This window comes from Convolutriloba macropyga, unplaced genomic scaffold, assembly GCF_964194025.1.
Source record: "Convolutriloba macropyga unplaced genomic scaffold, txConMacr16.3 SCAFFOLD_1626, whole genome shotgun sequence".
In the NCBI taxonomy this organism is placed as follows: domain Eukaryota; kingdom Metazoa; phylum Xenacoelomorpha; order Acoela; family Convolutidae; genus Convolutriloba; species Convolutriloba macropyga.
Window position 1 is genome coordinate 15,783 of NW_027449193.1, and position 25,154 is coordinate 40,936.

General features: G+C 39.2%; 1 protein-coding gene across 1 annotated transcript; it reads left to right on the forward strand.

Annotated features, from left to right (window-relative positions):
• The first annotated feature begins 2,793 nt into the window (after positions 1-2,793).
• On the forward strand, positions 2,794-25,154 carry LOC142354850 (uncharacterized). Its single transcript, XM_075407206.1, has 10 exons — positions 2,794-2,940; positions 3,049-3,417; positions 3,502-3,747; positions 3,789-4,557; positions 5,001-5,132; positions 5,397-5,748; positions 18,827-19,142; positions 19,630-19,658; positions 24,130-24,154; positions 24,747-25,154. The coding sequence occupies exons 1-10, from the start codon at positions 2,794-2,796 to the stop codon at positions 25,152-25,154; spliced, it is 2,793 nt and encodes a 930-aa protein (XP_075263321.1).

Genomic DNA, 25,154 nt, shown 5'->3' on the forward strand with positions numbered 1-25,154 from the left:
TAGAGGTTCGCATATAGTGGATAGCAGGTTTATTGCGTTAATCGAGGTTTGTTTCTAGTCAAAATTGTCATGCAATATGCCTATTATATGCCAAGAACTATGAAACCGGTTGTCTTTTAAGGAAACGGATCTGTTTAACGTCCCCTAATTTTTCGTGCTATCTTGTTCCTCTGGAAAGTCTATTCGAAAGACTTAATTGTCAATTATAATTTTAATGCAGATTACACTGTTGTTAATTTGTACAAAACACTAAGATCAAGTAATTTTAGTTCGATAAACATGGTTTTGCAGATGTAATTCAGTTGGGATGACATCGAATGAACTATAACAACTCTAAAGATATGTTGATTAGTCAAAAGAATAATCTAAACTGCGATACTGAACCTCCAATGCATGCCAATTTTTGAAATAAGTTCAATTTACGGGTTTTCATTTTAGACCACAAAGTTTTTCATACAAAGCAAATAAGTTGAGTGTGTTGTAGATTGTATTATGTCCTTCAAAAACTTGAAAATAAACGAATGACAAACAGTCGATATTTAATTGCTCTCAAACAAAGTTTGTAGCAATAAAATTAGCCCTGTAGTTTTTATGCAATTTTTCTCTTGACCGAAGTTTTGTCTGAGCCATTGAAACTTTCGTCCTTAAAAACGGATAGACAAGCAGCGTCCGAAAGGCATTAAATTCTCTCAGAGCCTTTCGGCTTACTAGACTCTGATTATGTGATTCACTGAAATTGCTTTGGAGAAAAAATCATAGTGTGAAGGGCGACTCCTAATCCCAAAAGTTTGACTCCCTCCCTTCAGTGACCAATCACCCTTACTCCTCAGTCACCCCCCGCCACCGCCTCCACTACAACACTCTTCAGTGTACCCTCTGTAGGAATGGAAAGCTAAACTTCAGCGTTTTTCGGAAAAGAACCAAATTAAAACTGACCTTGAATTATTCCCAACAAAAGCGAATTCTAAATTTGAAACTGTACAAAGATAATAATGGTGAAGAATTTTAAACTGATGAGAACGGTTAAATAAGTAAATATTGACTCTGATAAAGATTATATCATAGATTGAACATCAAAATTCTCACTCACGTAATATTGGATTAGAAACCCAAATTTGGGGCCTAGGTTATCAAAGTCATGATTGACCTGAAAACTTTTCCCAAAAAGGCATTTTTCACACAAAGATTCGGATGATTTGGTAAAAATAGGACTAAACTATGATAACCAAACATAGATAAGCAGTATATATACGGCTCAATTTTAGCCAATTTTTGTAACCAAAGTCAGTCTGAAAATAATTATATTGTCGTGATAATCGGAATTGCGGAGTAAATTTCATTATACGAGTGAGTTAACAGATCTCTGTCGTGGTACTGAAAATTGTAATAATTGCTTGAACTAGTATACTGTGTTAACTATACTTTTCGTTAAATTAACTTAGCAAATTTTCAACTACTTTCTCTTTTTAGACCTTTTCTTTTAGCTTAGTAGAGCTTAAACTGTTATCTAGTAGGTATTTGCTAAACGCTTCGATACTTGGCACTCTTGTAGAAGACTTGGCAAATTAAGTTAACCCATGTAGCATGGAATGGTGAACCAAGTAGACAATTAAAAAGGTCTGCAGTAACCTGAAGTACCTGATGGGCAATGTCTTGAAGTTCTATCAATTTGTTTAATACCGGTCTGGTTGGGTTGTGGAGTCAACACCGACGAGCTTTTCACGACATTTACTATTTGTTTTAAGCATATTGGTTGATCGATTAATTAGAAAATGAATTGAGGAACTGGTATAATTCTCAATCTTATTGAGTCACCAATTTATTTCATTTGATAAAACACTTCTTAGAAGCTAAAATATCATATAACATAGAGAGGCATTACAAACATTTTCTAAAATGATTATTAATTTTGGCAATTGACTACAGTTCTATAGCGCCTGAATATACTTTCGTTAGGACTTGAACGGAGGGCCTGGTATAAACCTTTAGTCTAGTTAAGAGTAGAAGGTTTGTGAAGTTACTATCCAGTCCAGTAGTTTTCTCTGAAGATAGATTCTAGGAACAATTGTGGAATTGTGAATAGGGCAAAACCTCCACCCTAAATATTCAGATTCTATATTGGCAACCACAGAGGGATTCTTCTGATTAGAAGGCGGTTTTGCATTTTACAAAAAAAAGAAAAGTTAGAATTTGAGAGAACCGATGAATTAGATCTTTGGAATACGTTCCAAAGTTAAAACTCATCTATATACTTTTTTCAGTGTCATTTGGTTTTACATCGAAAATTACTTCAATTACCAAAAATGAACAACGAACCAAACAACCAGCAACAGCAACAACAGAACCAGGCGAACAATCAGCAGCAAATAGTCGTAACACCATCCCTTCTCACCCCCCTCCGATACCCTAGCCGCGACTTCGAGAGTTTCGAAAGGTGGGTTCGACACTTCGAATCCATGTCAAATGCCAATAATTGGGATGAGCGGAGACAACGCGAAGTCATACCCACGTGTTTGAACAGTTATGCGTTAGATGAGTATCACAATCTCCCCAATCATTACTTTCAACAAGTGCAAGGACAACCAGCCCCGACCATAGCGAGAGTTCTGAACGCCCTTAACAACAGAATCGGCGACTTTCCGAACGCAAGGAGTGCCCGCACCGAATTCAAAAATCTTCAGCAATTTAAATCAGTCAATCCAAGAGTTCTCAAGGCGAGTTCGTAAGTTAGAAGAGGCAGCCAATGCTCATCTTGATGTTGCGGGACGACAGGAAGCTAACAAAGATGCCTTTATGGACGGACTGTTGGACAGCGAAATCAGATATACATTCCTGAAGGAAGAACCGGGAAGCTTCAATGCAGCTACACAGCGGGCCATTGCTCTAGAGGCCATCAGTAAAGCGGAATCTAGTCCACTGCGGGGACGAAGAAACGGACATGTGAGATGGACAAAGGGTGAATAAGATCATGATGAGTCAGTAAGAGCTGACTTTAGAGCACTTAACACCAGTCTGTCATCGGGTTTCAATCAAATGATCGAGTTTCAGACCAGAAGCTTCAATAAGATGCTAGAGCAGCAAGAGCGACATACACAGATCATGGAGAAGATTCTTGAGACCCAAGCAAGATTTCTATCCGAATCAAGTCAATCCAGATTTCAGAGCACAATTCCGGGAAGAGCGGAAGGCTTTCGACCCAGAACGTCTGCGATGCAGTGCTATAATTGCCGCGAGTTTGGGCACTTGTCAAATCAGTGTCCACAGAAAGGAACAATACAACCGGGTATATCCGCAAACTTGGACACCGATAGACAACCGATCGTGAAAAGCATTTTACAGAGAGCGAACTCAGAGCAAGTGAGCAGTATCAACAAAGTTCAAGCCGAAGCAGTCTTTGGACCTACAGTCTACGTGATGGTTGATCTTGACGGACGAAAATACAAAGCGTTAGTGGATACTGGGAGCAATGTGTACATCCTATCAGAAGAAGCTTACTCATAGTACGAACAGCGTTCCAAACTCGGACCATTCCGAGAAGAAGCTCTTTCGGCCAACAATATTCCTTTCGAAATACTTGGCGTTTTCACTGGCGAAATAACTTTCGACACCGGGGTTAAAGTGAAAGCCGATCTCTTGGTGACCCCAAACACAGACGTGCCTTGGATACTTAGAACCCAGGTGATGGAGGAGAAAAAAGTATCAATCGACTTCCATTCTAAGCAGCTGATGATGGAGAAAGAAAGCAATGTTGTAAATTTGCAATTTGCCTATAAACCAATCACGCGAAGCAAAATGAGACCGGAAACTTAGCCCAGGTGGGAACTGAGGCTGGTTTGTCAGTAAATGACGCCAACACATCGCACACTCTTCCAAGTAAGCTTTCCAGTAGCAGCTTAAGAGATACACCAGGCCAGCGACCAGTAGGCTCTAGAAAAGGATCTGCTAACCAATTGAGGTCGCCAGCACATCATTTACGATCCCCTGGACGAGAGGGTATGATGCCGGGGTACCCAACAATGCCTCCTGACTTTCGGATGGCAAGGCGAGGCAGAGGAGGAGCTGGTCATATGATGTCCCCGTATGATCCCAATGACCCTTACTCAATGCCTTACATGCACCATCATCCCCACCATCCTCTTGGAATGCGACCACCACAGCACATGCTGCCTCATCAGTACTACATGGAACCACCTGGATCTCTCAACCGGCACTTTAGAGGTCACGGGATGATTCATGGATCCGGGCTGAGACATCCTCCTGGGTGCTACCCTGCAGACAACACTCATCAGATGATTCTGCACAAGGTAGAGCTGCTGAACAGACACACCAGGCGGAAATTCTTGATGCCAAATGTACCTCCCAGTCAAGGTCAAATGAGCGATGAGCAGTTCGGATCATCTAACCTCCAGGAGTACGTCTCTCCTGATAACAGCGAACACGCGGCCACTCTTTCGTCAGAGAGTGAAAGGTCACATCGGTCACACCACGTGGACGATGACCTTGAAGATGGTCAGCGCAGGACTGATCGCGGTTCTTTTCACAAACAAAACTCTTCAGGTTCAAATTATGTTTCTTTGTATCCCAGGTTGAGCTCACGGACCGAAATGACCTCCGATGAGATCATCCAGACGTATAATTTGGGTCTAGAAAAAACCGTGCAGGATCTCGACTTGGGTTTGATCCGAGGTCAATTCCGTCTGGGACCTGAACCTGGGTTACTTTTCCCCACAATATAGACGTATCAAGGGAAGTTTTAAACTGGAAACGATCTTTTAGAGTGGCGGTCTGTGATCTGACACGTTAAGTAATCTTCCGAATATTGTTTCATCTGAGTTATAAACTAACGATCAGTTGATTTCTCTTTGAAAGCTCACAAAATAAACTAATAACTTTACTGCACACTGGTGAATTTGTGAACTAATACATTTGGTGGTAGTGGGAGTGCATAATGTGTGGTGCTGTACAATTGTATGCGCTGATATTGGATGTATTGGATATAGATAACTACGAGCATGAACAGCCAAACAGAAGATCCAGCCTTCAAGGTGGCACATCGGAAGATTCCTCGACTACCAACACAACTGGAGCAAACATACAACCAGCAGGAAGCAATTCCTCCCTTCACACTACAGGTTTGCAAATTTCACACATTCCAAAAGTTTACCGAATAGATTTCTCTCCTTCTTTCCAAATTTCTTCTTGGCAAGTTTATGGCAGAATTATTATCATTGACTTCATAGACTTCATAGTAACAAAATTACCGTTTTGCTAACTCCCTATTAATCATGACCTACATCAAGTGGATATTCGAATCTTTTCTTGTGACCTTTAAGCGCAAACAGAACATTATTCATCTGGCATAGATGGTGTTTGTGGAGTTGCGTGTTTGACTTCAGGTCTAGAACTGGGTGCCATGCCACGATCATCAGGAGGCTACAGTTGCTCAGTACCTGCTACCCCAGAACACCGTCGCTATCTCCCACCTGGCACAGATTGGGCCAGCTTGTCGTATGCCGGCCACCCGGGAATGCCCGCACATCCAGCCGAGTTTGCAATGATGCGAGGGAGGAGCCGGGGAGTTCCCTACGGCTACCACCCACGCAATCCCCGCCACCCGGGACCACCGACCCAAGGGCGGATGCCTTTCAGACACCCTTCGCAATATCGCTCCATGCCTGCACACGCTGCTTATGGCTACTACCCTCGGGGGAGACCACGCCACATGGCACCCATGTACGCATCTTCCAGGTTAGCAGTCTGATGAGTTACAGAAAAATTTTTCCAAGAAATGGAGAGGCATCGATGTGTAATTAAAACTGAGACGTGCTATAATTGCTGTATGCTGTAAGAATTGTGTATAGCCTTATAGCAACCATGAAGGGTTTATGCAGCGTGACCAAAACCTCGACCCGAGCGAGCCCTCCGACCTGTTCAAATCTCAAACACATACAGAGTGTCCTAAAAGTTACTCAGCATTTAACGGTCAAAATTTCGAAAGTTCAAAAGCTTACAGTTCACCTCGTAAATACATGCCACGAAGTGGTCTTAAAAAAGACTGAAACAATGAAAATAATGATCTTAATTAAGTAAAAATTGACGTTCAAACAAGCACGTCACGTGGACGCTCTTCAGTATCTGGTGCAGTGAAACATTCGCTCGAGCTGCCTTAGAGGTTCGCATATAGTGGATAGCAGGTTTATTGCGTTAATCGAGGTTTGTTTCTAGTCAAAATTGTCATGCAATATGCCTATTATATGCCAAGAACTATGAAACCGGTTGTCTTTTAAGGAAACGGATCTGTTTAACGTCCCCTAATTTTTCGTGCTATCTTGTTCCTCTGGAAAGTCTATTCGAAAGACTTAATTGTCAATTATAATTTTAATGCAGATTACACTGTTGTTAATTTGTACAAAACACTAAGATCAAGTAATTTTAGTTCGATAAACATGGTTTTGCAGATGTAATTCAGTTGGGATGACATCGAATGAACTATAACAACTCTAAAGATATGTTGATTAGTCAAAAGAATAATCTAAACTGCGATACTGAACCTCCAATGCATGCCAATTTTTGAAATAAGTTCAATTTACGGGTTTTCATTTTAGACCACAAAGTTTTTCATACAAAGCAAATAAGTTGAGTGTGTTGTAGATTGTATTATGTCCTTCAAAAACTTGAAAATAAACGAATGACAAACAGTCGATAATTAATTGCTCTCAAACAAAGTTTGTAGCAATAAAATTAGCCCTGTAGTTTTTATGCAATTTTTCTCTTGACCGAAGTTTTGTCTGAGCCATTGAAACTTTCGTCCTTAAAAACGGATAGACAAGCAGCGTCCGAAAGGCATTAAATTCTCTCAGAGCCTTTCGGCTTACTAGACTCTGATTATGTGATTCACTGAAATTGCTTTGGAGAAAAAATCATAGTGTGAAGGGCGACTCCTAATCCCAAAAGTTTGACTCCCTCCCTTCAGTGACCAATCACCCTTACTCCTCAGTCACCCCCCGCCACCGCCTCCACTACAACACTCTTCAGTGTACCCTCTGTAGGAATGGAAAGCTAAACTTCAGCGTTTTTCGGAAAAGAACCAAATTAAAACTGACCTTGAATTATTCCCAACAAAAGCGAATTCTAAATTTGAAACTGTACAAAGATAATAATGGTGAAGAATTTTAAACTGATGAGAACGGTTAAATAAGTAAATATTGACTCTGATAAAGATTATATCATAGATTGAACATCAAAATTCTCACTCACGTAATATTGGATTAGAAACCCAAATTTGGGGCCTAGGTTATCAAAGTCATGATTGACCTGAAAACTTTTCCCAAAAAGGCATTTTTCACACAAAGATTCGGATGATTTGGTAAAAATAGGACTAAACTATGATAACCAAACATAGATAAGCAGTATATATACGGCTCAATTTTAGCCAATTTTTGTAACCAAAGTCAGTCTGAAAATAATTATATTGTCGTGATAATCGGAATTGCGGAGTAAATTTCATTATACGAGTGAGTTAACAGATCTCTGTCGTGGTACTGAAAATTGTAATAATTGCTTGAACTAGTATACTGTGTTAACTATACTTTTCGTTAAATTAACTTAGCAAATTTTCAACTACTTTCTCTTTTTAGACCTTTTCTTTTAGCTTAGTAGAGCTTAAACTGTTATCTAGTAGGTATTTGCTAAACGCTTCGATACTTGGCACTCTTGTAGAAGACTTGGCAAGTTAAGTTAACCCATGTAGCATGGAATGGTGAACCAAGTAGACAATTAAAAAGGTCTGCAGTAACCTGAAGTACCTGATGGGCAATGTCTTGAAGTTCTATCAATTTGTTTAATACCGGTCTGGTTGGGTTGTGGAGTCAACACCGACGAGCTTTTCACGACATTTACTATTTGTTTTAAGCATATTGGTTGATCGATTAATTAGAAAATGAATTGAGGAACTGGTATAATTCTCAATCTTATTGAGTCACCAATTTATTTCATTTGATAAAACACTTCTTAGAAGCTAAAATATCATATAACATAGAGAGGCATTACAAACATTTTCTAAAATGATTATTAATTTTGGCAATTGACTACAGTTCTATAGCGCCTGAATATACTTTCGTTAGGACTTGAACGGAGGGCCTGGTATAAACCTTTAGTCTAGTTAAGAGTAGAAGGTTTGTGAAGTTACTATCCAGTCCAGTAGTTTTCTCTGAAGATAGATTCTAGGAACAATTGTGGAATTGTGAATAGGGCAAAACCTCCACCCTAAATATTCAGATTCTATATTGGCAACCACAGAGGGATTCTTCTGATTAGAAGGCGGTTTTGCATTTTACAAAAAAAAGAAAAGTTAGAATTTGAGAGAACCGATGAATTAGATCTTTGGAATACGTTCCAAAGTTAAAACTCATCTATATACTTTTTTCAGTGTCATTTGGTTTTACATCGAAAATTACTTCAATTACCAAAAATGAACAACGAACCAAACAACCAGCAACAGCAACAACAGAACCAGGCGAACAATCAGCAGCAAATAGTCGTAACACCATCCCTTCTCACCCCCCTCCGATACCCTAGCCGCGACTTCGAGAGTTTCGAAAGGTGGGTTCGACACTTCGAATCCATGTCAAATGCCAATAATTGGGATGAGCGGAGACAACGCGAAGTCATACCCACGTGTTTGAACAGTTATGCGTTAGATGAGTATCACAATCTCCCCAATCATTACTTTCAACAAGTGCAAGGACAACCAGCCCCGACCATAGCGAGAGTTCTGAACGCCCTTAACAACAGAATCGGCGACTTTCCGAACGCAAGGAGTGCCCGCACCGAATTCAAAAATCTTCAGCAATTTAAATCAGTCAATCCAAGAGTTCTCAAGGCGAGTTCGTAAGTTAGAAGAGGCAGCCAATGCTCATCTTGATGTTGCGGGACGACAGGAAGCTAACAAAGATGCCTTTATGGACGGACTGTTGGACAGCGAAATCAGATATACATTCCTGAAGGAAGAACCGGGAAGCTTCAATGCAGCTACACAGCGGGCCATTGCTCTAGAGGCCATCAGTAAAGCGGAATCTAGTCCACTGCGGGGACGAAGAAACGGACATGTGAGATGGACAAAGGGTGAATAAGATCATGATGAGTCAGTAAGAGCTGACTTTAGAGCACTTAACACCAGTCTGTCATCGGGTTTCAATCAAATGATCGAGTTTCAGACCAGAAGCTTCAATAAGATGCTAGAGCAGCAAGAGCGACATACACAGATCATGGAGAAGATTCTTGAGACCCAAGCAAGATTTCTATCCGAATCAAGTCAATCCAGATTTCAGAGCACAATTCCGGGAAGAGCGGAAGGCTTTCGACCCAGAACGTCTGCGATGCAGTGCTATAATTGCCGCGAGTTTGGGCACTTGTCAAATCAGTGTCCACAGAAAGGAACAATACAACCGGGTATATCCGCAAACTTGGACACCGATAGACAACCGATCGTGAAAAGCATTTTACAGAGAGCGAACTCAGAGCAAGTGAGCAGTATCAACAAAGTTCAAGCCGAAGCAGTCTTTGGACCTACAGTCTACGTGATGGTTGATCTTGACGGACGAAAATACAAAGCGTTAGTGGATACTGGGAGCAATGTGTACATCCTATCAGAAGAAGCTTACTCATAGTACGAACAGCGTTCCAAACTCGGACCATTCCGAGAACAAGCTCTTTCGGCCAACAATGATCCTTTCGAAATACTTGGCGTTTTCACTGGCGAAATAACTTTCGACACCGGGGTTAAAGTGAAAGCCGATCTCTTGGTGACCCCAAACACAGACGTGCCTTGGATACTTAGAACCCAGGTGATGGAGGAGAAAAAAGTATCAATCGACTTCCATTCTAAGCAGCTGATGATGGAGAAAGAAAGCAATGTTGTAAATTTGCAATTTGCCTATAAACCTGAAGTCCCCAGTCGAGTACATCTTTGTGAGACGGAAGCAGAATCCGGTCCTGATCAAATCGAAACAACGGAAGAATCACAGCACGGTGTAACTGCAGAAAAAAACCTAACCCTTTTATGCGATGAAGAGTTAGAACAGATTTGTTCTTTAGCAATTCCAGATATTAACCAACAAACAGACGACAGAAGAACACTGCTAAGAGAGTTCAGAGATGTGTTTGCAATGAACGACAACGAACTTGGACAGATACACTTGGTTCAGCATGAAATTGACACAGGTGATACGCTGCCCAACAAGCTTCCACCCCCATAGACTTGCACCGGGAAAGATCACTGTGGCTAAGAAGGAGATTGAGGACATGCTGGCACGAAACATTATCCGACCATCAAAAAACCCGTACAGTGCACCAATGGTTCTCGTTAACAAGAAGGATGGGAGCAATCGAATGTGCACAGTTCTCAGACGACTAAATGATATAACAAAGAAAGACGCTTTTCCCCTTCCGCGAATTGACCAGATACTGGATCATCTGAACGGAGCAACGATTTTCTCAAGCCTCGACCTAGCTTCTGGATATTGGCAAGTCCCATTAGCTGAGAGTGCTATACCAAAAACCGCGTTCGTCACTCCCGATGGTGGACACTACGAGTACCTCAGACTTCCATTTGGACTTTGCAATGCACCGGAAACCTTCCAGCGACTTATGACAAGCATCTTCAATGAATATCTTTTCTCATTTGTCCTCATCTTCTTGGACGACGTTCTGGTGTTTAGTAGGAATGTGGAGGAACACGAAAAACACATGCGCCTCGTTTTTCACGCTCTTCGCCAGGCCACTCATAAACTCAAACCCAAGAAAGGTCGCCTCTTTCAAAAAGCCGTAACCTATATAGGATACAAACTGAGCCCAGAGGGAATTGCACCAGATGAAAACAAACTCATTGCAGTACGGGACTGGAAACGACCCGAAAACGTTACCGAAGTTAGATCTTTTATTGGATTTTGCAGTTACTACAGACGTTTCATCAAAGACTTTGCTGGTATTGCGAAACCTCTTCACCAGATAACAAAAAAGAACAGCCGTTTCACTTGGAACCTTGAAAGCCATAATGCGTTCGAGAAATTGAAAGAGGCTTTGATTGATAGCTCAGTACTCAAACATCCGGACTACAACTCTCCTTTTATCGTGGACACGGATGCAAGTGACAACAGTCTAGGGGCATTACTCTCGAATATTGTCGATGGAGTAGAATACCCAGTGGCTTTCGCTAGCAGAGTTTTGACGCCAGCAGAATGTCGTTACTCAACAACAAAAAGAGAAGCCTTATCAGTCGTTCAGTCGATGAAATGGTTTAAGCCTTACATTTGGGGAACTCAATTTGTGATCAGAACAGATCATGCATCGCTACAGTGGTTATTAAGACAAAACAATGACGGGATGATATTCAGGATGCTTCAAAGACTGCAAGAATTCGATTTTCAAGTAGTACATAGACCAGGAGACAAGCACGGGAAGGCAGATGGACTGTCAAGACAGTGTAGCATCACACCTGAGCTAACCGAAGCTGAGAGACTGGTTATGTTTAGAAGTTGCCCATCTGCTAACTCTTTGGAAGACGCCCTCGGAAGAATTAACTTAGTTACAGCCGAGGACGCGAACGAACCAATGAGTATCCAATTTCAAGAAGAGGTAAATTCACTTAGGCTGACTCAAAGAAACGATCCCTGCTTACGTTTCATCTTGCAATGGGCAAACGCTGAGAAACATCCAGACCAAAATCTGCAGAGAGACTTAAAAATCAAGAAGGCAAACGCAATAGCACAAGAAGATGCAGTAGCGATTTGGGGTCTCTGGGACCAGATGGAACTGACTGATGGCGTGCTGTACGGGAAGTGGCATGTGGAAGGAAGCAATACAACCCAAAAACAACTTGTAGTACCGCAGGGACTCAGAGAGACAGTTTTGGAACAACTTCACGATTCAAAACTCAGTGGAGGCCATTTTTCTTTTCAAAAGACCTTGGACAGGGCAAGACAGAGGTTTTGGTGGCCAAATTTGAGAAAAGACATTGAACGAAAATGTGAGAACTGCACACTGTGTCAAGCACGAAGTACCGCTGGAAAGAAACGAATAGCCCCTCTCCAGAAATTCAACGTTGGGATCCGATTCAACAAAGTGGCAGCAGATATCTTGGGACCTGTTACCCGAGCAAAGGCAAGCGGTGCAAAGTACATACTCGTATTGACAGACTATTTCACGAAATACGTGGTTTGCGTTCCCTTAGAAAGAACTACGGCCGAAGATGTTGCTAGAGCAATTGTGGAGAACTGGGTTTTGACGTTTGGAGCACCTGATTGCCTTCACACCGATCAAGGAGCAAACTTCTGCAGCGAACTACTACTAGAAGTGTGCAAAATTTTTGGAATAGAGAAGACAAGAACATCTCCATATCACCCGCAGGGAAACAGCATGGTAGAACGTCGCAACTGCGCAAACAATCCAAGTAGCTGGGATCAAATGATTACCTATCTCAACTTCGTCTATAATTCGACCGTACACAAAACAACAAGACAGACTCCATTCTCACTTGTGTTCGGACAAAAATGCAAATACCCGATTGACCTGCTACTCCCAAAAGAACCTGGTCACGAAATTGCCAACTACGAATTCACAAGATGGCTCAATGAACAGTTCAGGGAAACACATATGAATGCCAGAGAGACACTTGGCCACAAACAAGGAAGACAAAAAGATTTGTACCAGAAAAACGTCTTTGGAGAGGAACTAAAGCCAGGAGAGAAAGTTTGGTTTTTAGCACCCCAAAAAGCAAAATTAAGGAAGTTTTTTCTTCCCTGGATTGGAGCATATAACATCATCAAAAGGACCTCAGAAGTCAATTATAAAATCTCAAAAGACACAAACTGCAAAACTGGCAGATAGTCCACTACAATCGATTGAAGCCTGTGAAGGAAGAAGACGAGTTACCCAGAATGGAAACAAGATCATCTCATCAGGCGGAATGGCCCAACCGCCAAAAAACGTATGACCAGGAAGTTCACATTGAAGAAATCAATAAAACTTTTACCCCAGAAATTACATCAAGATGACCCAAACAAGAGAGTCCCTTCAAATGGATGGACGAGGATGAAGAATTTTTCTGCGATCTCTTTGCAGAGCGAGAACATTCAACTAAAAGGCCCACTAAGACTAACATACCGGCAGATCCGATCACTCCGGAACAAGCAAAACACAAGAGAACCAGACCCCTTTTGTAAGCCCAGCTAAAGAGATTGACTCTACACCACTGCCCCAACGACCACACAAGCCAAAAATTGTCTTGAGGGACCTCAGTGAAACACAGTTAACACCTGCAAGCGCAAAGAGGGAAATGCGAAAACCAAAAACCTTTGCAGAACTTTTGCGAACCAAAACTGACGAAACAGTAAATTCCATCGCTAAAACACGAGAAAGACGCGCAGAGAAGTACCCAAAACGATTCGGAATCGACGACGAATAAAATATATATATTCTTCTTTTTATTCGTCGTCGATTCCGAATCGTTTTGGGTACTTCTCTGCGCGTCTTTCTCGTGTTTTAGCGATGGAATTTACTGTTTCGTCAGTTTTGGTTCGCAAAATTTCTGCAAAGGTTTTTGGTTGTGGGAAGGCTTTGGAAGTGGGACTGCGATTTCCACAGTCAGATATTAGTCGGCCATTGAAACTGGAGTTTGAGGTTGAAAGAGAATATGCGCAGTAGTTCGTGCACTCTCCGATGTTTGCTGTCGCACCGCAAGTATTGATAAAAATATCAGAAAATTGTACATCTAAACATTATTATGGTTAATTACTGCGCTAAACCTAGATAGCATTTTTCTGTAATAGAAAGAGTGCTACATTCTCTAATAATTCCCCCCAAATTCGCTGAGATTTATTTGAGCTAATTAGCTCTTTTCATAATACCGGTGATATATTAACTTACAAGATCGTTTTTTATGGTGCTATTTAAATATGTTTTACGATCGTCCCCACCCTAAATAAAAATTTCGGCTCATCTTTTGATCTTTACAATTTTTTAGGCAATGCTATATAGAGAAACTTAATCACGTTTCTTTTTTTTATTTTTTAAACATATTTATATATATATATATATATATATATTCTTTATGTTTAAAAAATAAAAAAAGAAACGTGATTAAGTTTCTCTATATAGCATTGCCTAAAAAATTGTAAAGATCAAAAGATGAGCCGAAATTTTTATTTAAGAATGGGACGATCGTAAAACATATTTAAATAGCACCATAAAAAATTGATCTTGTAAGTTAATATATCACCGGTATTATGAAAAGAGCTAATTAGCTCAAATAAATCTCAGCGAATTTGGGGGGAATTATTAGAGAATGTAGCATCCTTTCTATTACAGAAAAATGCTATCTAGGTTTAGCGCAGTAATTAACCATAATAATGTTTAAATGTACAATTTTCTGATATTTATATCAATACTTGCGGTGCGACAGCAAACATCGGAGAGTGCACGAACTACTGCGCATGTTCTTTTTCAACCTCAAACTCCAGTTTCATTGGCCAACTAATATCTGACTGTGGAAATCGCAGTCCCACTTCCAAAGCTGTTGAACGTGGATCTCCGACCAATTTATAAATTCTCTTCAATACTTCAACAATTGGAACAGAAAACATGGAAGAGCTCCCAGTTTTGCAACAACCCAGAAATAAGCGCACTATTACAGCACCACTTTGACGGAATAATCTCATCTATTCAGATAGAATACGAAAGAGCAGAGAGAGAGAAGACAAAGCTTGTCAAAGAAGTAACATCTTTTGTAAACCAGACTATCACTCTTCAGCGACAGAGACGATAACCACGGCTGTTTGCAATGGGAGCTGCGACGGCGATAACTTTAGAACCCTTACTGGAAAAAGCAGGCTGTAGACTACTCTACAATTTTTGGTGTGTGCGAAAATGCTGAGCGAAAGATGGAACAATTGGAATGACGACTGCACTATTTGGAATCAAGAATGGTTCACCTGCACAACGAAGAAAGAGAGTCTATTCAGGTCACGGCCAGCAGTAGTTTGAGGCTTCATTGAGACACACGAAAAGTGGTAAACTACTCAAAGGATAACTTTGAGATTCTGCAAACAAACCTGGAGGTGCTTCAAAAAACAATGGAAGAAATGGAACAAGCCCAAGCCTGTGATCATCGAAGGTCTGATGTTTTTATGTATGCCATTCGCGCCCAAAGTGCAATTCACAACGTATCATGAACTCTCAATGCTATGCACAGCGAGTTACAAGTACAAACACTATATTTGACGGAAGAGAGAAATATATTTATTACAAGCATTGGAGTGCTATCCAAGGGAATACTGCCAGCCGCACTAGTACCCTACGAGGATTTACGGAAAATAATTACAACTCTGAAGCTGGGAGATAAAAAGTGTTCTATACCATACGACCACTCAAGTTTACTTTACAGCCTGCCCTTAGTGAGAAATGTTTTTTCCAATCCACACGGACTGTTAATCACAATGGAGGTGCCAGTATGCAGTGGTGAACCAACTCACGATGCGTACAAAGCAATCCTTCTGCCACAACCAATCAAGAACACAACGACGGCTGCAACTCTAAAATTAGAAAGAAACTATTTGATCGTATCAAGGCGAGAAGAAAGCTATGCCGAAATGAAGAGTGAGGAATATCTGTCTTGTTTGGGGACACAATTGCTGATACTTTGCACCAAGCCAGTAGCGTTAATGAGCGCGCAAGATCAACTCTGCTTGACTTCACTCCTATACAATCACGAGGTAGCTGCTTTGAAGACTTGCACACGAGAAGTAACCGAATTGCCAATTTTACCGACAGCAATCTACCTTGGGAACTCTATGTACCTCCTCAACGCGGCAGAAGATCAACAATTTCCTTATACCATAACGTACAGTGGGGGCAGAAAGTTTTCAAACCGTGTACCAGCCTGTAAAAGTTGCCTAGTACACCCCCCTGCGATGGAAAACCGTTCACCCGAAGAATGGACTGGTCATGTTGCCCGATCCAGCATATTGTCTTCAACACAGTGGACTAATAACAACAATCACAACTCCCGAACTACTGGATATCGCTTTCAACATCACGAGCATTCCAGCAGTCACTCCTACAGAAGAGAGTCGGAATTTGATGTTGCATAAAATCAGATCGGCACTCAAGGATGTCCCTACGCTTGATGTCATGCCTGAATTAGTCAGTGAGATGGTAGACAAAATCCATCAGCAACTCTTTGAGGAAAACAACTTCAAATCCTTTCGCCATGGGTCAACACTGTATACATTTAAAGAGCTGTTTGGTCTGCTTGGTTTCTCTTTATGGTGTCTTGCATTTGTCCTTTTGGCTGTCTGGGCAGCGAAGCAGTGTTACAAGTCCAAAAATACCACAAAACATATTCACAGTTTGTCCAACGATGATCAACGAGATATCGGAACTGACATGCAATTTGACGAGAGACTGAACTTGGTTGAGAGAATACGAAATGAGGAGACAAACGCTGATTAAAAAGAAACTGTCGTACCAAAATATGGTGATGGTGCTTTTATAAACTTTTAATTGTTACTAATTTCACTGTATTGTACTATTCAGGAGAATAGTTTAGTCCGGATGGGTGGGATGTAGGAATGGAAAGCTAAACTTAAGCGTTTTTCGGAAAAGAACAAAATTAATACTGACCTTGAATTATTCTCAACACAAAAGCGTATTCTAAATTTGAAACTGTACAAAGATAATAATGGTGAAGAATTTTAAACTGATGAGAACGGTTGAATAAGTAAATATTGACTCTGATAAAGATTATATCATAGATTGAACACCGAAATTCTCACTCACGTAATATTGGATTAGAAACCCAAATTTGGGGCCTAGGTTATCAAAGTCATGATTGACATTCTGAAAACTTTTCCCAAAAAGGCATTTTTCACACAAAGATTCGGAACATTTGGTAAAAATAGGACTAAACTATGATAACCAAACATAGATAAGCAGTATATATACGGCTCAATTTTAGCCAATTTTTGTAACCAAAGTCAGTCTGAAAATAATTATATTGTCGTGATAATCGGAATTGCGGAGTAAATTTCATTATACGAGTGAGTTAACAGATCTCTGTCGTGGTACTGAAAATTGTAATAATTGCTTGAACTAGTATACTGTGGTAACTATACTTTTCGTTAAATTAACTTAGCAAATTTTCAACTACTTTCTCTTTTTAGACCTTTTCTTTTAGCTTAGTAGAGCTTAAACTGTTATCTAGTAGGTATTTGCTAAACGCTTCGATACTTGGCACTCATAGGCATTTGTAACTAGTTGTTCCGACGGAACCATAGCCTGTAATAATTAGGACTGGGTAAGACTTAATCGTTTTTTTCGGTTTTCTGTTAATCAACAGCGTAATTGTACAACTTAAGTAACTTCACAATACATCTCTAAGGATCTGAAATCATACTCAATCTAGCTTCAATTTATTGGATTTATATTAGTTTGGTGACTAGTAAAGTAGTGATCAACCAATCAATAATTAGGTTAAGTTAGGTTAACGAACTGGAGGACAGCATCGAATCCCGGACAACATCAAGACAATTGATTTCTGAGAGTATTAATCGGCCAAGCTCTTTCTAAGAGACCGCATAGTGAAGCCACTCTGAGAGTAGGCCTGCCTTCTCGTAGAAGGCTTGGCAAGTTAAGTTAACCCATGTAGTATGGAATGGTGAACCAAGTAGACAATTAAAAAGGTCTGCAGTAACCTGAAGTACCTGATGGGCAATGTCTTGAAGTTCTATCAATTTGGTTAATACTCGCCTGGTTGGGTTGTGGAGTCAACACCGACGAGCTTTTCACGACATTTACTATTTGTTTTAAGCATATTGGTTGATCGATTAATTAGAAAATGAATTGAGGACCTGGTATAATTCTCAATCTTAGAGTCACCAATTTATTTCATTTGATAAAACACTTCTTAGAAGCTAAAATATCATATAACATAGAGAGGCATTACAAACATTTTCTAAAATGATCATTAATTTTGGCAATTGACTACAGTTCTATAGCGCCTGAATATACTTTCGTTAGGACTTGAACGGAGGGCCTGGTATAAACCTTTAGTCTAGTTAAGAGTAGAAGGTTTGTGAAGTTACTATCCAGTCCAGTAGTTTTCTCTGAAGATAGATTCTAGGAACAATTGTGGAATTGTGAATAGGGCAAAACCTCCACCCTAAATATTCAGATTCTATACCCTCCTCCACCTGTCAATTTGAATCCCCCTAGTTCAGCCATCACAACCCTACCCCACCCCCTCATCCCTTGACCACTACCCCGACTCCGCTCACTCCCTCTAGTGCTAGGATCCCTAAGCCCCAGCTAGCTACTACCTAAGACCACCACTCGCCGGTCGTTTGCGAGCAATTCGCTCGACGTTAGTTGGTTATGTTTAAAATGCTTTGAATAATGATTCTCTCGTGCCTGGTTTATTACAATTTGCTGTATTATGGATTAACTGCTTGTTACATGTGCAGAAAGTTCAGCGTATGGTGAACTCGGCATAATTGGTAATCTGGTATACTAAACCAAACTATTTTAAACAGCTTCAAAACAATAGCGTGTCCTCTGCAAAGTTTTATTATTTGGTCTTTGGTTTGTTCACCATACTTGGAAAGATTCCCTGTATCTCCAGACTGGCAATTGTTTTTTGAAATGATTAAGTTACGAGATGTCAATACGCGTACAATTTAAGAGTTCCGAGTTTAAAAATTTCATTTGACGGACAACCGTTCAGTTTTGCAGTTCCCTATGATGTAATCCTATAATAATTGTGAATTCCTTCTAGGTACTCTTCGCAAGAGGACTTCAGAGGCTCTTCCAGATCCATAGCAATGTACCCTGGTGAGTACCCCCCACCCACCATGGACCCAAATGACCCCCGACTGCCAGTGAGACGGAGGATACGAGGCAGCCGAGAGTCACTCGACGGACAGAGTCGTGAGTCGAGGGGTCTGAGTAAATCGTACCCGAGTGAGAATCGCTCGTCGAGCATGCCCCCAGCCGAGGACAGACTCGGGGATGAGGACGAAGCTGTGCTGAATCGTCTGGCGGATCCCGCTCTCAACTCATCACATAACGTGCCTTCCTTAATCAACAGCCTCGTTAGTTTGACTTTCACACCATTCATCACTTCGCCAGGTGTTTTCAATCAACTAAATTTACATTAAAATTTGGGATCTATTCTGTTTTGCCCCCCGCATCCTCAGTGTTTCTTGCGCCCCCAGCTGTAAATGTTGTTATATAGCACGTTACTATGTAAAAAAAATAACACGTACGCGCCTGGGGGCGTAAAAAATATAAGCCCACTAAGCAGGGGGGAAACAGAATAGATCCAAAATTTGCATAATCTCATCATTTTCTTATCCGCACAGGTAAGCCGGGTAACAAACCGAAGATGTGTCAACGTAAACACAGTTCAGAATCTTTTACGAATAAATCAAGACGTGATTAACCGTCATAATATGATAATACATGAACTAATTAAACTATTTATACGTTCTATATGTACACGTGTTTCGTAAACCCATGTTTTTTTGGTAATAATTACTTGAACGCAATGAATTGAGGTTGGGAATTGTGTTTCTGCAGCGCGATATGGATTTCTCGTTTCAAAACAGGTGAGAAAATTAATGCGTCGCTATAGAAAGTGTCTTGAACTGCATGCTTTAAATTTATTGCATTTGAATGTCTAAAGCGCATTAGCAACTATAATGTTATTAGGTTGATTCGCATTTTGATCAAATGGAGAGCAGTTGGCACATCGAGTTTCGAATGCATGACATGTGACTTTATTCTACTAAATAATTTTGAGGGGGTCGTGGGGGAGCAAAAAGAAAATAAATTGACCCATTACCAATCATCACATGCAGCATTATGTTTGCTGACTTGGCACACTTTTACGCATAGGGATAATTCACGTGCAGGGCAGTGATTGCTTTAAAACCCTCCACCCCCTGTCAACTGTAATATGCTCTTTACCCCTCTCCCACCCTAAACGATTAAAAACAACAACTATCATAAATTCAGATTAAACTCGGGTCAGTTCTTTTTTAATTTCTCTCAAATGAAGTTTGTAGCAATTATATAAGTCCTGTGGTCTTTTTTCATGACATTTTTTGTCCTCAAAAACGGGATAAACAGGCAGCGCTCAGAAGGCATTAATTGGCTGAGCAGCTCTCTTAAGAGCCTTACACCTTACCAATCTTATAGTATGCGATTGGCCGAAACTATTTTCAAAGACAATTTCATTGTGTGAAGGACTGTTCTTAATCTTAACCGTTTGATCCCCCCTCAACGCTCACCCTGACGCTATCCATCCTCTTCCAGTTGGCGAGTTGAACTCCCTTCGTCCAGCTATCCCAATCCTTGTATTTCGTCACGGCGAATGACTGAACAAACAGTTTTATTGTCTTCAGAAAATAAGAGACCTCCTTTGTGGAGAATTTCCCACCAACAGTTGTAACATTCTATTTGATAGAGCTTCGCTTTGTGTCCACTTTGTCATGTGATATATATGCTTTGATGGTTTTTCTGCGTTTGCAACTTTATTATTATGAAACCTTTCAGCCCTAAAAGTTTTTGCAGTTTTAATCTCGCAACAAATCGTCTAATTGTTGAACACCTTTCTTAACAAAAAAGGTTTCAATTTATTTAGTTTTCTTATCGTTGAACGCCTATCTTAACAAAAAAATTCTAAAATTTATTTACTGTTTGCATTTTTTTCACGTCCTGACTATCATCATCATCAAAATGAATTGCATGTAGAATTAAAAACTTTGAAAAGTTCACAAGCCATCTTTAATGCTAAAGGGAATTGTTGACGTCTTCTCACAATTTTGTTTTATTTCAGTTATAATCTTTTTAACATCGGAATTGATGACTACTAGTTTTTGTACACCGAGCTTTACTCCTGTTGTTATATAGACGCGATAAAAAATGTCAATACATAAAAAAGATGCATTTTGGGTACTTATCGATTTATATTGCCGAAAAACCCTTAGGTATCAACTGAAAGCGATCGGCACTTTCCGTTAATAGCTTGCTCAATAACAAATCAATAATTAATTGGAAATTAATTGAACTCAAATTTGACCTCCTATTAATTTCAATGCAAAAATCAACGATTGAGCGAAAACTGGTGTTGCTATCGCTGCGTGGCTGTAGAAAAATGCACCTGCTCTAAAACATTGCGCAATAAGTTTTTGGCAAATAAAAAACATAAATTTATTAAAGTCAAAAATAAAACTATGCCTTTTTTAAATATTGGTTTGAATTAGAGAAAGACCACAAAAAGATAATACTTTCCTAGGAACTGGAGGTACAACATACCTATATCTGAGTACGCATTTTCCAGCAGATTGTTCCAGCAGTTTTTATGTCTCTACTGTTTTTGTGTCACTGCTGGTTAAACTGGATAAAACTGCCCAAATATGCACATTTGATGCGATTTTGTTTATAAAATGCTGATTTTCAATTATTTAGCTGGAAATATAGCCAAAACAGTTGGTTGAAGCAGTTCATCAATTCCCTGTTATCTTTGAACCAACGAGTCTTTTGTTAACATTTTTATCATATTTTCAGCAAAAATTGATGAAAGTTAAATCGAAGATTATCAAAAATGTGAGTAGTTATATGTAAGCAGACCTGGGGGGGGGGGGGGGGGGGGGGTAAAAGGACGTACCTATGTATAAAGATTACCTATAGCCTACTTTCATCAATTTTCCAAAGACGTACCTAAAAAAGAGAGTGAGAACAATAGACCTGTCATCTCATCGTAATTACCCAGGGGTAATTATCTTAATTACCCCAGGGAAATGCATCCGCTCTAATGCACTTCAGCTAATCTTATCTACTTAATAAATTATATCTGCGGAACTTTCACTTTCAAACTTTTTTCGCAAAAGCTTCTTAAAAGTTTTTTTGAAAATTTAATTTTTTCAATTTTTTTTACTCATGATGTGAAAGCATGCAAGAAACCGATTTTTTGGCATTTTCTTTTGGTAGTTTCTGTTTTTTTTCTCGGTAGTTTCAGTTTCAAAAACCCGAAACCGTTAAAAAAAATTGTATATAAAGTTGTTCTAATAATCGGTTGAAATTTTTTCACACAGATTTCAATGAAAAATACTAAAACACAGAAAACCATCACTGAAAATTTTTTTGTTTTTTTTGTAGTTTCAGATTCTGAAACCTCAAACTAAAAATTTTTTTTTGGTCGAAAATGTATACTACAGTACAACTTTAGAGGGTGTTTTTCGAAGTGAAGTTCAATGGTGGTAATTTCACGGTCAATTATAGATTATGGGTTTGGGTTTTTTGTAGTTTTAGTTTCTCAAACCTCAAACTACAAAAAAGTTTTATCGAGAATGGTATGCTATATCAACTCTCTATATGCTGTTTTTAAACAAAGCATTTGATAGTGACTTCTTTAACTCCTAGAAGTTACACTTTTTGGTTTTTTCTGAAGTTTCAGCTTCTGAAACCTCAAATTATTTTCTTTTTGGAATTGTTTGTTACAGTACATCTTTATAGCGTAATTTTTAACGCAGAGTCCAATGGGCATAATTTAAAAGTCGTGAAAAGAGGACAAATTTGTATTTTTTGAAGTTTTAGTTTCTGAAACTTGAAACCAAAAAAAGTTTTTGGTAAAAAATACTCAATTCTTGTAAAAAATACCCTATTCTTGAAAAAATGAAAAAACCCATTTCATACCAAAAAATACCAAATTCTTGGCAAAAAAATACCCAATTCTTGGCAAAAACACCCAATTCTTGTCCAAAAATAGCCAATCGTTGTCAAAAAATACCCAATTATTGGTAAAAATACCCAATTCTTCCCGAAAAATAACCAATTCTGACCAAAAAATACCCAAACCTGCCCAAATAATACCCAATTCTTCCCAAAAATACCCAACTTTTCCCAAAAAACACCCAATTCTTAACAAAAAATACCCAATTCTGACCAAAAAATACCCAATTCTTATCAAAAAATTCCCATATTTTCCCAAAAAATACCCAATTCTGACCCAAAAAAAAAAACAAATTTTACCAAAAATACCTAATTCGTGGCTCAAAATATCCAATTATTGTCAAAAACACCCAAATGTTACCCAAAAATATCAAACTGTTGCCAAAAAAAAGCAATTCTAGCCCAAGAATATCTGTTTCTAGTCATGAGTTACACAATTCATAGCAAAAATACCCATTTATTACCAAAATCTACAAAATTTTTGCCAAAAATACCTAATTCCTGCGAAAAGGAACCCAGTCCTAGTAAAAATATCCCAATAGTTGCCACACAGAGATACAAGTCTTGCCAAAAATACCCATTTTTACCACAAAATAGCGAAATCTTGTCAAAAAATACCCAAATTGTAACCAAAATAACAAAATTTTATTAAATTTTTATGTAAAATATATCAAAAATTTGACAATCTTGCAATCATCCGTTTTTCTCTAATTTCTTATCAACAATCCAATTATTTAGTGACCTTAAAACATCAACTTTTGAGATCATCTTTTGTAAAGACGAATCTTCTCAGGTGATCGATATAGGTTTAATGAGTACAAATTTGTCACGAATTTTTTGCTATTGTACAGAATTAATCGTTAAAAGTTCTACGTCCTACTGAGTTTTACTTCCTACTATCTTCTCAATTAAGATCAATTACGTGATCATTTTTTGTAAGAGGGCCACTGACCTCTTTGGAACAAAATTTACTCCAGCTACGTCATTTGATTGCTGCAATTAGGGATACCTATGTATTGTATGGGGTCACTGAACTCATGTGAACAAAAAATAATCCTTACTACTTACGATATTATTCCTATTTTATCAAAGCATGCACAGCTCACGTGCTTGAGGTCTTACTCATAGTATTGTAATAATTACGTCACTATTGCGTCATAATGATGTCATTTTTTATTGTAGTGCACAAACAAAAATTCAACTCATTGCGCTTATTTTCGTTCTCTTCAACAACTTAGCTATAGTTAGACTTTTTCATTTTTTTCGGAGACAATTTTAATCTCCTTTTCCTACAAACCTAAGTTTTCAGTCATAAACCTTTCAGTGGAGATTCTTCATCTCTAGGACATCTTCCTATTTCCCATTCCAGGTAAGTCACCTCTGTTATAAAATATGGAAACAGACCAAAAAAAAGAACAATGGGCTATTATAATCATCGTACTCATTCGCAAATAGCATATTATTTCTTCAGAGAGAAAGTTTTTTTTCAATATCTGTATTTTCAATTTATTTAGGAGTTCAACCGTCGTTACCTAAAAAAGGCTGGAATAACGAATATCAAATCTGTGAAATTGAACAAAAATCTTAAGGCCCACTTCTTCTTCCCCGATTTCAATGATGATGTAGCAATTATAAAGGAGAAGAAGACGTGCTTCGGCTGGGTAGCTGAACCTCCATTCTCCATTCCGAGCCAGCTTCTAGTCTTCATTATTGCAATCGAGAATTTGCCAGAAGTCTCTGTTCCATACAAACAGACAACTGTAGACTTCTACGAGAACCACATCGAAAACAAAACTTTACAAGTCTCAGACAACATGGAACTGAGCAGATCAGTCCGTGCAAAATTTTGTGATTATGAGTTGTCCTATAGACCAATGTATGAAAATCAATTAGGATTTTTTGAGGAGGAGAGAGAACTTAAATTTCTCTGGTGTGTTTCTGACGAGTATGACAATTTGCAGGAGCAGAAACCTGATCGGGATTGTGACGAGTGGGAAAATGGGTCATTGACAGGGAGTATTATCGCAATTATAGAAGAAGAGAAAGCACTTGATCCCAAGTTAGACAACAAAAAATCTGACCAGGCAGTCCCTTTTGCGTGTTTTTCTACAGACACTGGACCAGATGCATTGAAAGAAGTACAGGGAGCATCGAGTGTTAAAAATACTTCAATCAAGTCTGCCAGAACCATCCTTAGTACTGTACTCAATGATTATACAGATTACCAAGATCATATTTTATCTAATGAAGCAAGTGAAAAAATATCTGAAAAAACGTCCCTCAAATCTGAGCAACCAGCGTCTTGTACACAAAAGACTGTCAAGAGAAGGGCTCCTGCTGTCAATAACCCTGAAAGAGTGGGAAGTTAA

What these genes read in the sequence shown, in the direction of transcription:
- LOC142354850 (XM_075407206.1), top strand. Translation starts at nt 2,794, where the DNA reads ATGGACGGACTGTTGGACAGCGAAATCAGATATACATTCCTGAAGGAA. An exon ending in TCACAAACAAAACTCTTCAG is followed by an intron (nt 4,558 to 5,000) that starts GTTCAAATTATG and finishes TATTGGATATAG; the next exon opens with ATAACTACGAGCATGAACAG. An exon ending in CTTCCTATTTCCCATTCCAG is followed by an intron (nt 24,155 to 24,746) that starts GTAAGTCACCTC and finishes GACAATTTGCAG; the next exon opens with GAGCAGAAACCTGATCGGGA.